The sequence below is a fragment of the Acanthaster planci genome, unplaced genomic scaffold, assembly GCF_054643075.1.
Source record: "Acanthaster planci isolate LZ-2023a unplaced genomic scaffold, COTS_SCS Contig175, whole genome shotgun sequence".
Lineage (NCBI taxonomy): Eukaryota > Metazoa > Echinodermata > Asteroidea > Valvatida > Acanthasteridae > Acanthaster > Acanthaster planci.
Genome location: NW_028257796.1, coordinates 17,392 through 31,939, shown reverse-complemented (window position 1 = coordinate 31,939; position 14,548 = coordinate 17,392). Strand labels below are relative to the sequence as shown.

At 43.6% G+C, this 14,548-nt stretch overlaps 1 protein-coding gene across 4 annotated transcripts; it reads left to right on the top strand.

Moving 5' to 3' along the window:
• Positions 1–2,497: 2,497 nt before the first annotated feature.
• LOC110986645 (beta,beta-carotene 15,15'-dioxygenase-like) lies at positions 2,498–14,174 on the top strand. 4 transcript variants are annotated; one of them, XM_087132266.1, is made up of 11 exons: positions 2,498–2,628; positions 5,518–5,786; positions 6,449–6,599; positions 6,839–7,097; positions 7,675–7,816; positions 8,404–8,617; positions 9,181–9,427; positions 10,925–11,027; positions 11,580–11,665; positions 12,692–12,809; positions 13,594–14,174. In XM_087132266.1, the coding sequence occupies exons 2-11, from the start codon at positions 5,669–5,671 to the stop codon at positions 13,743–13,745; spliced, it is 1,590 nt and encodes a 529-aa protein (XP_086988392.1). In that variant the 5' UTR covers positions 2,498–2,628; positions 5,518–5,668; the 3' UTR covers positions 13,746–14,174. The 4 variants fall into 4 exon arrangements, with proteins under 4 accessions (XP_086988392.1, XP_086988391.1, XP_086988393.1 ...); XM_087132265.1 differs by having other exon boundaries at positions 2,588–2,628; positions 5,667–5,786; XM_087132267.1 differs by having other exon boundaries at positions 2,593–2,639.
• The last annotated feature ends 374 nt before the right edge of the window (positions 14,175–14,548 follow it).

Sequence of the window (14,548 nt, the reverse complement as noted above, 5' to 3'; positions counted from 1 at the left end):
AGCACGGGTGCATATCTATGGAATTCCATATCTGCCGTCGCCCGCCGCCCGTCGCATTTTGCTTTTTGTTGTGTCCCAATTCTGCCATTTACCAGTTCCAAACATGCCATTTTCCGTCATGCGTCGCCCGTCGTGCGTCGTCCGTCGTGCGTCGCCCATCAAATGGGTTGCATAGGACCTGCAAAAGCCGTTGTTTAACAAATGACAATGTGATCTACCTTGTCCTCTCAATTTCACCTTGAAATCCAGACACACTAGACGTGCTGTTTATTAAATGTATTGTTAGGGGGCAATTACCACTTGATTTAAGTTTCAGAAAACATGACGTGTTGGTTTTTGTGGGTGTGTATGCCATGGTGGATAGACCAATGAGAACAGGTTGTCCAGCACATCAGCATTATTTATGGGGCTAACACGTAACGTTACTGTTTAAAAGACTTCTGTGAGCCAACCTGCAAATAAAGTCATGTCTAATTTGGAGTATACAGCAGATTTCATCATAGGTATACCCGCCCTCAAAATAATGTTGAATCAGTTCGTCTCTTATGAAAACTATTGGGAATCAAACATTGTAAATAATCTATTATTTACATTCCGTTCTGTGGGATATCGTGCAGGGACAGACAGAAATATCACATAGGCTATAGACCTAAAGTCTGGCTGTTAATGAGTAAAGTTACGTCTAGAATAACTAAGTTATCGAGAAAAACAATCTACCCTAACAAAAGTCTATTTTGTTGATTTATTTATGTAACCCAAATGGTATTATATACGACAGGTTTGCCCTCACCCAACGCATATTAATAAGCACCGCATGCTCAGTGCCTGTCCGAGAGCCTGCGAAAAAACCTCACAAGCTTACTCGGGTGGGACTCGAACCCACGACCTCCTGCTTACTAGTGCAGATGTCTTAACCACTCGACCACCGAGCTTGCCGGGATCGGCTGGCCGGTCCGAGTCAAATGGAGCAGCGGGTACCGCGAACAATTTTCAAGATGTATTTTTTGCGTTGGGGAGACGTTAATTATATACGACAGGTTTGCCCTCACCCAACGCATATTAATAAGCACCGCATGCTCAGTGCCTGTCCGAGAGCCTGCGAAAAAACCTCACAAGCTTACTCGGGTGGGACTCGAACCCACGACCTCCTGCAAATGGTATTATTTCATATTCACGTTACTTAGCTGATGTCGGGATATTATTTCTTCTTTCAATTGGAGTTTGGCGCGACTGCAAAAACGAATACATGTACATCTTCTAGTTCTATTGCTAAAATGAGAGTCAGGCATGGTGGATCGATCGAACAAGGACATGTACATGTGAAACGATCAAGGGTCAAAGTTAAAAATACCACTGCGCAATCGTAACAAAAAAACCACGGGCGACGCACGACGGGCGACGCACGACGGGCGACGCACGACGGGCGACGCACGACGGGCGACGCACGACGGGCGACGCACGACGGGCGACGCACGACGGCAGGTATGGAATTCCATACATATCAGCGGCGTGACTAAGGGAGGGGTGGCATGGGAGGCACAAGCCCCCCACCCCGAATTCTTTGTCTTCCCGTGTACACCCCCCCCCCATAACAAACAGAAAAGATCTAAAGATAATCCGCTTTGGCCAATGTTTTTCCTTTCATTTCATCATCAGAGCGAGGTAGTTCAGATCCTAACGTACATCCCTCCACTACGCTTTCAGTGCGTGACCCCACCCCACCTGGTCCGCAAAATGTATCTCGCCGCTCGGGTGCATGTACATGTATAATATAGATGTGCCACGGTGATATACTGCTGCCTTCACCTCACCCCGTCCGATGGCCGCCGTTGATAGTCGGACAAGGCCTTTGTACTCGTACGTTTTGTACGTATGCAGTCGAATCGAATTATCATATCGATAAGGTCACTGTTATGCGCATACACACTGCTGGACATTGCTGGCAATAGCTTTCCATTGTGTGCGATTTTCCACTGAGAACATTTCAGGTAGGTTTTAGGTAAGGAAAGTGTTTTTAGAAGTATTTCTTATCATGAAAGGCTTGGCCCCATTTAATCCTTGCGCTATGGGCGACGCACGACGGGCGACGCACGACGGGCGACGTACGACGCACGACGGCAGGTATGGAATTCCATACATATCAGCGGCGTGACTAAGGGAGGGATGGCATGGGAGGCACAAGCCCCCCCCCCGAATTCTTTGTCTTCCCGTGTACACCCCCCCCCCCATAACAAACAGAAAAGATCTAAAGATAATCCGCTTTGGTCAATGTTTTTCCTTTCATTTCATCATCAGAGCGAGGTAGTTCAGATCCTAACGTACATCCCTCCACTACGCTTTCAGTGCGTGACCCCACCCCACCTGGTCCGCAAAATGTGTCTCGCCGCTCGGGTGCATGTACATGTATAATATAGATGCGCCATGGTGATATACTGCTGCCTTCACCTCACCCCGTCCGATGGCCGCCGTTGATAGTCGGACAAGGCCTTTGTACTCGTACGTTTTGTACGTATGCAGTCGAATCGAACTATCATATCGATAAGGTCACTGTTATGCGCATACACACTGCTGGACATTGCTGGGCAATAGCTTTCCATTGTGTGCGATTTTCCACTGAGAACATTTCAGGTAGGTTTTAGGTAAGGAAAGTGTTTTTAGAAGTATTTCTTATGAAAGGCTTGGCCCCATTTAATCCTTGCGCTATGGAAGTTTGGCTGTTTTGTACAGCATGTGTGCATTTGTTGTTGGCATGATGCCTTCAAGTTGGTATGGTGGATGAACTGGTACAGTTTGCAGTGCAGGGGAGCATCGGCGTAGGGTGCTGTCGTTACTGTTCCGCTAATTCAGTGGCGTCAATATCTGCCGGGAATTGGGGGAATGAGGGATAGGGAAAGGTGTGTGTGTGTGGGGGGGGTGACTTGACTTGCCCGGTCATAAAAATTTGAAAAGCGGGGGGGGGACACCACATGACTCTTCTATGTAGGGGTCGATGTACATGATATTGATGCACATCTGTAATGTGTATTCAGAATGGCATTTGGCTTTACCCCCCCCCTTTTGAGTGAATTGAATGCATTTTAGTCGTTAGAAGTCTGAAAAAGTCTTCACAATCCACTTCCATATTTTGTTCACTCCACAAAAAAGTTTGTGGGGGATGATTCAATAGCCCATTCCCCATTTTACAAAGGGGGGGGGGTGTATATGATAGCCCCCTTGCCCTCAGGATTTACGCCCATGCGCTAAACACGTTTATTGGCAGCCTGGCCTTGCCTTGTTTTCAATTGTGGTGTTAAATCTATTTTTGTTTACTGCAGTCACTGTTACATTTTGTATTAGTGAATTTCAAGAAAAATGACTTCTATTAACAACTTTTATGTTCTGCAGGGTTTGAGTGACTCAATGTGCGTTTGGAGAAGGTCGACAGATTTAGCGCATTGAGATTGGCCAACGCCTTGCAAACTCTTGGAGGCACACTATTGTGAATCACTCGTATCGTCGTTTGAATTTTGCCTAAATTTCCGTCCTCTTATTTTTTGGGGGGGTTGTTTTTTTTAATGGAATGCTTTGGGAAAACCATCTTTTGAAGGACTGCATGAACTGATGATTAGCATAACAGCAAGATTAATTAGGAAGCCCGAACAACGAAAATGTGGTTCTTGAATCAAATGTGATACGAACCGTCCACATGGATGCAAACAGTATCAGTGATTATCTCAACTTTATCTCGGTCAAAGAGGCCATATAAGCTCCCCCCCCCCCTTTACACCGTACATAATCTCAGGAGAGAATCAACACAGTTGGGTAATCTGTTTGCCTAACAGTTGGGAGATTAACCTTAACCTCACAGACCGCTCTCACTTGATCCACCAATTGGGGGATCTGATCCACCTTTTGCCAAATTGCCGGATCATATCCCCCAATTGGTGGATCAGATCCGGCAATTGGCGAATCACGATCAGATGGGAACGCAAAAGGTGGCCCATCTGATCCGACAATTTAAGCACGAGTGGTGCGAAACTTTTGCGGTCTGATGAACAAAGAAATACGTTGTTTGGCGTGTAGCTCATGTGAATTTTTTAACGTGCACAGCATTCACAATAAACAACTGCTGAACTACGGGCTAGCAAAATGTGTCACCACGTAGCGCAATGCATGCATGCCGCGATGTGTGCCTTGCCCTTTCACAATTTTCGTTGCGCATTCGTCTGTTTCTTAACCCTTTTCATTTGTGTAATTTCACTTGCTTTCCATCAAAAACTAATTCCATGTTAGCGTATAGCCCGCAGCGTGTGACAGAGTATTAAAAACGGAAGCAAAGTTTGAAGACAACGTACTAGGCTGAACATTCGGTCCGATTCAAGGTCGTCACGTTAGCAGAACTCCGCACCCAAAACACCGCAGGGTCACAGGCATGCCGCCCCAGTACGCCACACTGCCACAGAGCGCGCGCTCAGCAAGCTAGCACATGCGCAATATCGAACTCAGTGACCTTTCGGGCTCGACATTTCCGTCTGAAAAGGTGGATCAAGCGCTAGTGGGGACACGACTTACGGTTTTGTTGTGGTAAGATAACTATCACACCAAAATGTCGGACTAAGATCCACCTTTTCCCAATTCAAGTGGGAACGCGCTGTTAGTCTATATGTGATAGACGCGCGTTCACTATGAGGCTAGCGGAGCTTGAACAGAGCAGAACGGGTGACACTCAGACGACTGGTACCTATCGTTGGGCATAAACTTGCCCAGCGTTTTTTCAGGGATATCTATCTGCCTGTCAGTTTGTCTGTGTGCATCTTTTCATTGTAGAATGGTGGGCCACGACCCAATAATATTTTGGTAGTATGATGTCATGATGGCGTCATAAAAATATTAGGTATCGTCTCATGCACTCCGCCTTGTCGCCGATTTAGACGTCAACTCAGAAGTGACGTCAACAATGTCAAAAGTAGATTTTTCAATGGATTTCAATTATTTCATGATTCTTCTCGATCGATCTTGCATCTCGGTGAACACATTATGTAAACGGGGGAAGACTTTTTCAGCCTTGGTGCGAGTATACCTCCATTGTATCAGATACGTACATGATATAGTTCTTCTCTTTTGTTACCAATTTTCCATATTTGCTGATAAAGCACAGAAATACCGTCCTACTCGACCTTTGCGCGCCTGACGATCGAGCATCCAGACGAGTGAATGCCCACCATGGTCTGCTCTGTCAGGAAACACGCTGGAATCAGCTGATGACCCGGCAAAGATTCTTGTCAACAATTACATAACAGCTTCGCCCTCATACCCATACTGAATTGCGCGACCTTGGCCATTGTTCGTCGCGTAATCCCTCAATTCCTTATCTGCTCGGTGGCAAGGCAACCCGGGATGGCCTTGAGTCACAAAAATCTGGGGCTCTGGACAAGTCCAGGCCAGTGGTATCCCAACACACCTTCAGATTATTTAGCGTTGCCTGATAATTTTTCGAATACTATTTTTTTTTAATCCTAATCTACTTCATGTTCTCAGGAATCCCTTGAGAAACCATTCATAGATCGAGAAACTCAAAAAGTGGAACACGAGCCCGCAGCATTCGTGCTTCTTGAACAGGCTTGCCCGTGCTTGCAGACGTCAAATCAACACCATACAGTCAAGTAATTCTTCATCTTGGATTGGAGATATGCAGGCTGGGGAATCTACCCGTTCTGATGTTGGAGAGGAAGCAGAATCACCATTTCGCCAGATCCTGGCTTCTATTCATCAAGAGAGTAATGACCCTAGGCCTGCCACTGTCACTGGTAAGTTAAAAGCTGTAAGATTTGGCTTACCGCCATGGTTTTACCAGGCCACTATCTGTCATACACAACGTCTTCCAATAACTTGTGCTACAACATCCTCCTAATGAGGCCATAGGTTCTGTGTGATTTTTTATAGGTTTACAACCAGGACTTACAACGGGCTATTCCGTTTTCTTGACAACTGCTCTGGTTATTCGTTTGTCTTAATTTCTTATTTTTTATTAGTTGATTGTCACTCAACGATTATAAAGGTTACTCAAAGAACTTAATCTTAGTTTGCGAGTTCCCTGCACACACATACGCCTTCACAGTGTAAAGAGCAGTGTAATATAATTGTCAAGTTCTGTTTCAAGCGAACGGGCAATGCGCCACTTTATGTTTTAAGTGACTCTATTGCATGGTAAATTATCAACATCCTCACGCACACGCATAGGAGGTTATAGTACGTCGCTGACAAAATCTCTGTGCTTCATAGTTAGGTAGTAAATTGACAGCAAGGCAGTTTTAGGCTTCTTTACATGTCTTCACATAGTTTACGACTGAATGAGTTATGCTGGATGCAAGGCTGTAACATATGGAATACCGTTCGTCCATGTTACTCCCTCGTGCACTTAGTACGCGTTTATGAACTCCCCCATCAAACTCCATTTTGGTTTTTCCAGGCGAGATTCCAAAGTGGCTGAAGGGCTCGTTTCTCCGTAATGGGCCGGGGCTCTTCGAGGCCGGGGAGCAGGAGGTCGGTAGCTTGTTTGACGGCTTCGCTCTTCTTCATCGATTCATCATTAAGGATGGACAAGTGTCGTATCAGAGCAGGTGAGATTCAGTCAAGACAATAATACCGTCGATTTAAGAACTGATACTCGAATAACACGGCGGCATCGTACAGTGAAGGAAAAGCCAAAGTTTAATGACAAGGAGCTCGCCAAATTTGCTCATTAGCTTTTGACAGTACCCTGCAACTCCCGCATACCCCGCAAGAAAAAAAAACATAGCTGCTTTTAGTGTAACTGTCAGATGTAAATCGTCCTTACATTTTAATCGATCCCTTAAAGGTATCTGGAGAGTGACGCTTACCAACTGTCCATGGCCGAGAAGCGCATAGCCGTGGCTGCCTTCGGTACGGCCGTCCACAGAGATCCCTGCAAAAGTTACTTCAGGCACCTCTTCTCCTATTTTAAGGCGCCCCTGAATGATTCTACTGATAACTGCAACGTGAACTGGTTGCATCTTGGACAAGACAATTTTTACGCGTTAACGGAATCTAATCTGATATGCAAGGTGGACCCCCGGACCCTTAAAACGACGAATAAGGTAAACGTACACGAACGTGTCATGTCTGTGTGGTTATGCTCACTTCTGAAGAAATTCTTTGAACTCTGATTACCATATTCCGATCGTCTCACCCTCGGAACCATCCAATCATCTTACCATTCATGTTCAGCATTTGATTCAGCAAATTTGCATGTTCAGAAAATTGACATTGGCAGAGTCACAGTGCTAAATCTGGGCCACAGTGGGTTCATGTCACCTAAAGAAGGCCCTCGAACTGATTTTAACTTCCTAATCTCTTTTGATCGCCTCTTTAATCAGACATCAACTTAGGTTTTGTAGTTTTTTCTTATGATCTACATCATGCAGTTTTAATTTGGTCCTTTTTATATGAAGTGTCTTGTGGGGCAAGGGGATTAGGCCCTCTGTCACTACTTTCGCACTTTTTGTATAATCTTACTTTATGGTGTTTCTATGTCACTCTCTTTCCATGGGTGTTTGTTCATGTCCTCTGTGTGTGGCCTGTAAAATGACCAGTATAACCTGGGTAACGTGTCTAATCTGTTTATGAATTCAGGATTGTAATATTTCTATTTAAGACAATTTTCTCTTCCTAAAGATTAAGATCACGGATCACGTCGCCGTGAACTCGGCCACAGCGCATCCACACTATGGAGATGATGGTTGCGTGTACAACATGGGAACAACCTTTGGAAGACATGTCACATACAGTATAATCAAGACGCCACTGGCCAAACAAGGTGTGTTTTTCAAGTTCGGCACTAGCGGTGAAATTCGTAGGAACCGGTACTCGAGGGTGGCTTGGAGGGTATTTAACCCAACGGCCGATTGAGGGCGTTATTACATTACACAACATGCACACTCTGCTGTGTACGTGAACATGTATCTGCACCCCATCGTGTACGCTGTTGAACCATTCTTGCTACTGGGAAAACAGTTGCCATGAAAATCCTTGGTTTATTCCAGACAAAGTGTAGTGTGTATATATTCGCAACTTGTCACAGATTCATTTGCGAAGTTGTCACTATTTTTGGAAACGCTGTTAATTTGTTTGATGAACAGTCGTTAAAAATATTCATGACGTCACAAATGTATTGAGGACGTCGTCAAAAAGGAAGATTCACGACGTCGCGAAAATATTCACGGCTGGTCGTGAATAAATTCGCGACGTCGAAAAATATATTCACGACCAGTTATGTCCCCTTCGAGCCATCATACCATTGCCTTTGCTTTTTGCTCTCGTTATTTGAATTCAATGGTCAAAATGTTTGTTTCGCATAATAAGCGCTGAGAAGCGTGTGTAACATTTTCCTACGAATGTCTTTAGGAGACACCGAGGAACCCATGAAAGGGTCGACTGTAGTCTGCGGCATCCCAGCCTCGTCGTCGCTGTATCCCAGCTATTTTCACAGCTTCGGAATGACCCAAAACTACATTGTCTTCCTGGAGCAACCCTTAGTGCTGAATGTCCTCAAGTTTGTCACCGCCAAATTGCGCGAGGTGGCCCCGAGCACCAGCCTGGAGTTCAATCGAAAGCAGAAGTACGACACAGTTTGAAAAACAGTTTCGTTCAGACAAACCAAGGCCTCACGCACCCCTAACGCCTTACCGTACGCCATTGCCCAAGTGCTGGTGGCACAAGCTCGTTAGTCAAGTCTGTCAGCATCTGGCTGTACCAGAATGGCACACAAAATCCTTTAAGAAGAGTTCAGCTTTATTTGGGTGAGAAGACCCAGGAACTTGATGTCAAAATATATAATCAAAGATCTCTTTCTCTATTCAATTTAATGGTGTTGGCAAACATTATGAATCATATACTTCACACAGAAAGGAAAAATGGGGGTCTGACATACCCCAGCATGTTGTCAGGTTTCACTTGACGTACATCACTAATTACAAGCTTACTCTGATCCTAGAGGAAGTGTACAGTATACACGTATCTGTTAGAAAGCAATCATCTCTTGCCAAGTACTTGGGCTAAGGATTAGTAGGTGTTACCTGTAACTTGATTTTGCATTTTGCAGGCCCTGTGTACCGCAACACAGTTTCATAACATTGGGCAAAGGCCTATTGGTGTTACCTGGCTCTTGCTTTTGCAACTCAGGTCCCGTTTCTATCTCGTGCATCTGCGCACCGGCGAGGTGGTGTCCACCGAGTACCTCGCCGAACCCTTCTTCTGCTTCCACTTCATCAATGCCTACGAGGAGGATGGACACGTGGTCGTCGATCTGTGCCGCCATGCTGATGCCAGCATAATCGACAGCGCTGGTCTGGAGGCAGCGCGAAAAATGGTGGCCTCACACGAAGAAGACTTGCGGGCGGTTCGCTTCGTTCTGCCCCTGGACCTGAAAGTAAGAAAATTGAGTTTTCGTTCATTTCAAAGGATTAGCTTTGAAACATCAGAACAGTCTTAAAAATTTACAGTGAAACTGAGAGTATTGAAAACAACTCAGAGGAGAAAACATATCTTTGGAGTATTGGTTTTAACTCAAAGGAAAGGATTAGTCTGGTATTTAAAAGCTACGACCAAGCGGCTTGTCTTTGTACTCTAATGCACCAAGTAACGCCAGGTTTAACAACAAATATAGTTAATTATTTTCTAGTTCCGTAGACTTTTTTTCTATGAACAGAGCCATTTTGTTCCTAAGCAGCTGCTTAATAATAATTGGTGACTGGTGCGATCACTTGATGCAAACCTGCACCGGGGACGCTGCTAAAACTGGTTTGCCCCCCCCCCCATGGGTTTGGATCCGTCCTTAGTCTAATCTAGTTGTATACAAGTATGTTCACTCCCATGTGCACCACTTAGTTGAGAGTTGGCGCATGCGCCCACTCGATCACTTTACTTTGGATTTCGAGCCAGGCGACGTGTGGGACATCGTTCCGACACTTCTTTCCGCGGATGGAGACCATAATTTATTTCTAACAAAATACAAACAAATAAAGTTCACGGAGATAACCTGATTGGTTTGTCCACATTAAAGCACCGTATTATATGAACCCAGTTGCACAAAATTTGAAACAAATTCTGAGAAAGTAATTTTTACAGAAAATAAATACGATCAGATTTGAAAGAAACTACGTCCACGGTCTTTCCAATTTTAAAACAACTTCTCCAGTTTATCCAAACAAACGAAACAACGTGCCGTGTGTATTAAGACCCGATAAAAGCATCGGAAGTATTTTGAAGTTATTGCGAATTGAATATCTTGAACGAGGATCACCTGTCCGTAATAGTGCACGTACATGTATACGCATACGTGCGTTGATGGAGTACATGTACATGAATGTGCACATGTGTACATGTATGGCCAACCGATCGACAGAGAGCCAAAATTGAAATTGATCAAACTAACAATGGCCAATTCGCAGTAGCTTAAACATAACATGATAACCTTTTCCAAACACCTTTTCAATTATCAAGATATGCTGCATGTGTGGAAAAACTGGAGAACAATTCAACTCTTCGAGTTTTAAATGCCCTTTTATGGTCGGAAATACAACATACACAGACATCTTTCACCCCACTTTCTCCCAAATGTCACTCATGATTAACAAGAAACTCATCATAAAATAAAATCTGAATCCTGATTATATTTTGCTGGTATAAATTCAGCAAACTTTTACACAATGCGCAAGATCTCTGCAGATGAATTTTGGTATAGTCGGTTGCTGGCTGGCGCGTGGCGTCGCCATTTTAACAAGCAACAGAAAGTAACCTCGACTTTGCCGAATTTTAGCGCATGTGCACAAACTTGAAGGGGTGAACATACGTGTCTAAACAATGGTGTAAAATGTGAAAAACCAGTGAAGCTAAATATTGTGTTTGATGTGTTCTCCTTAACCAGAAAGATACCGAAGATCTTGTTACACTTGTTGGTAGCCGAGCCACTGCTAAGCTAATTGGACCAGGCAAAGTTGTGTGCACGCACGAGGATCTTTCAGATCAAAGTGAGTAACCGAAATTCAACAACAGTTATCTGAGCAATGGATTTGCTCAAACGATTACCACTAATCCCGAGTTTTAAAAACGTAAACAAACACTGTCATCCATTACAACTCGCAGTGTAGACCGGCCCCCTCTGCTCATTCAGATTTATTCAGAGTTATCAGATCGTGCGCGTATAGCTTCACTTGTAGATAAATCTCGGAATGGCCAGAGAACTAATCAGATTTTGTACATTGAAATAGTAATTATTACCGATAAATCTCTTGTTTCCTTTGTGTGGACCATGTGAATTGTCCTGTGGTTCTTCAATCACTGAAAACGCGTATTGGTAACTCCGGAATTGAACGTTGCAATGTGATTAACTTCGGTACATTTTGGCTGCTTTCTCACTGCAATACGATTTTTGTCAGCAGCACCCTGGAGTTGTAATGCGTCTCCGTTTGGACGCCACGTGAAGCGAAATGTGGTATGTTAAAGGACTTTCACACTGTAATCTGTAACTGTCTTGACAACTTCGGAAGAATAGATTTACCATGAGTTCTTTTTTTTCACAGAAATTGAGCTGCCGCGAATCAACTATGAGAAATACAACGGCCGACCCTACCGGTATATCTATGGGATGCCAAACAATCTTCAAGAGGTATGTCGGAAAAAGTGTACAAGAAGTGAAGAGACTTCGAAATGTTTCGGTCCAAGTTGTAACAATAACCCAGGGGCTGAAGTCACTGCATATCTTTTACCCTATTAAGTTGGTCTCTTTTGTCTCTTTTGTGAGTCCGTCTTAACGTGGTGAGTGCAAAGACAGCGTGAACACGTTAGGTTTCAGGTGTTCACGTCTAATAGTGCATACATAACTCTCCAAAGGTAGTCAAGTATGGGAAGGGAGAATCAGCTAGTGTCGTGATTACTGCAAAGGCAGAAATAGGACGTGTACATTGTATGCTTGGATGTTGACCATTGTTGGCATCAGGAAGGTTGGCTGTTTGCGCTCGCCGTTCAAATATGCCATACTAAATGCTTTTTTCATTTGAACACAATGGGAAAAAAGAAAAGCTCAGTATTCATTTTTTGCAATGGCCCTTTAAATTTACTTCTGGGTTTCTATTGTAGTCGCACCACATCTATTCTCTTGATGATAATTACACAAAGCATGACTATCATTAACCGGCATTGTAAGTTATTTCAAACATTTTATTTTGGCAAAGAAGTTTGCTTTTATTATTGAGACTCGAGACTCGAAGTCTTATAACTTTCACTTGACTCGGGTTTCTGATCAGGGACTGAGTCAAGTCAAGTCGATTTGATTCATTTACCAGTTGGGACTCAAGTCGAGTTCACAAAATTGTGACTCGAGTCGGACACGAGCTTAGTCAGTGACTCGAGTCATACAAACTTGGGAGGGGTGGCAAAGTTGTTTGTTGGAAAACAAAAATTAGGAAATGTTTTTATGTAACGTTTTATGGCCTTTCTGAGGAGTGAGATCAACTTTAGCTATTTAAAGGAATAACAATGTAATAGACAAAAATATATTGGCCTTTTATTACCTCCCCCCCATGTGCTTTTTCGGGTGTGTGGCCATCGTTGCAACTCCTTCTATCTACCTTTGTTCACTTTGTGGCACAAGCGGTTAAAAGAAGAAATACCGTGATTTCATTGTACTTTTCAGATCGTAAAACTTGACACGAAGACAAGAACCCACTTGACGTGGGGTTCACTGTCCGGGAGCCACTACCCATCGGAGGCGGTGTTTGTTCCCAACCCCGACGGAGTGGAGGAGGATGACGGTACGTTCAATAAGTGGGCGATCCAGTACCAGCGCACTTTACATCCGTTTACATTACTGTTTTCGGAATTTGTGCGAAGAGGAGATCCGTGCGCTTTACACTCTTTACACATTTACAAATCACTGCATTCTGGAGAGTGCCCCACAAAAACTCCACACAATAGTCTACGATCTTAAGGATGCTTTGTTTCTTGTTTTCGTCTGTTATGTTTAAAGTGCTGTGTATATTATCTATTTTGCTTACATTCGTTCTGCTGTTTTTGATTTGTTTTCATATCCTTGTCCTGGAAATTGAATAATCTCATTGAAGCAAAGGACCAAGTAAAATGTCTGAGGATGCTGCATTAGTCATATACCGGGGGATAAATGTGTATTTACACAACACACTGAGGAAATCCGACTTGAATAAAGGCTATAATCGGGCTTCTGGCGGATTTCTTCAAAGGGAAGTAAAGTCTGACAATGTAACAAAGGAGGCTTCCACAAGGCTGAAGACTAGTCTCATCTCAAGAACCATTTTCCGAAGGAAAGTACATGGTGTATCCCCAGAGAAACACTCCACCGGGAACTGAACACTAAAGGAGCAGGGACGATTCTTTGCTTGGTCTTTGTCCATCATGTGTATTTAGCTGTAATCCTTTAAACGTCTCCGCTCGTTCATTGTTTTATTTGGTTTTCTTTTTTTGATTGATATAAACTCAAAGAAACCGACCGGGTTTAACACCCGAGGGCTCTGCGTACGTTGTTAACCATTTCTATTCTTCTTTCTCTTGTACTCTCACCAGGCGTGGTGCTGTCCTTAGTGCTGGACGCAGAGCCGAACAAGAAGCCGTTCCTTCTCGTTCTTGACGCTCGGACGTTCCAAGAGTTAGCCCGTGCCGAGGTGGAAGACTTGCCTTTCGGGATTCACGGAGTGTTTGTCAATGAGCTCATTTAACTTTTTTGGGAAAGCTGGATTAAGGTCCATTGGGGAAAATCTCTTTCAATGGTTTAATGCTCAACATGCACGTGAGATTAGTTTGAAACAGGCTTTGAAAGTTGGCAAGTTATGGAGAAACTGTCACATTATGTTTATGTCTTAGAATTTTGATTGAACAACTGTTGTTTTACACCAACATGGTATTTTTCTTTGAATGGCAGTGTTGAATCAAATGTTGCAACCATGCATGAGCATGTTTATGGTAAAAAGGTCTGCGGAAGAGCTGTTGGAAACATTGCTCTCCGTGCTATCTTGATGTTGATGACCTGCCATGTTAATGTTCTGATAATATTAGTGTCCCAGGTCTGTGCGCATATTTATTAGTTTTTTTTGTCAATTCTGTTTGTAGATCACAGGGTAAATAAACAAACAATCAGTCCATCACCAGTTTGGCCGTCGACTCCTTGTCACTGTATTAAGAGAAACTCTGAATTTCCAACCCTTGAAAATGGCACTTTTTCACGTGTAAGATGTTCTATGATTTTCTTGACAAATGAGGGCGTGTTCATTTGTTTATCTTTCAGGAAGTCACTGCTCATGAATTGTTCTCGACATGTGCGTCTCACAGCAAAATTAAGGCAAAGTTTAGTGCAGGCAAAGCTGTAACACTGGGATTTCTGCCTGCGACGGTATCACACTTTTGATTATGATATGCAAATTTGTCAGAATAAACATGAAAATCAATAGACACCAAAATGCCATTAAAACAGCACACCAAAATAGAAAAAGCGTGTTGAATGCGACACAACCAGCATTTACAA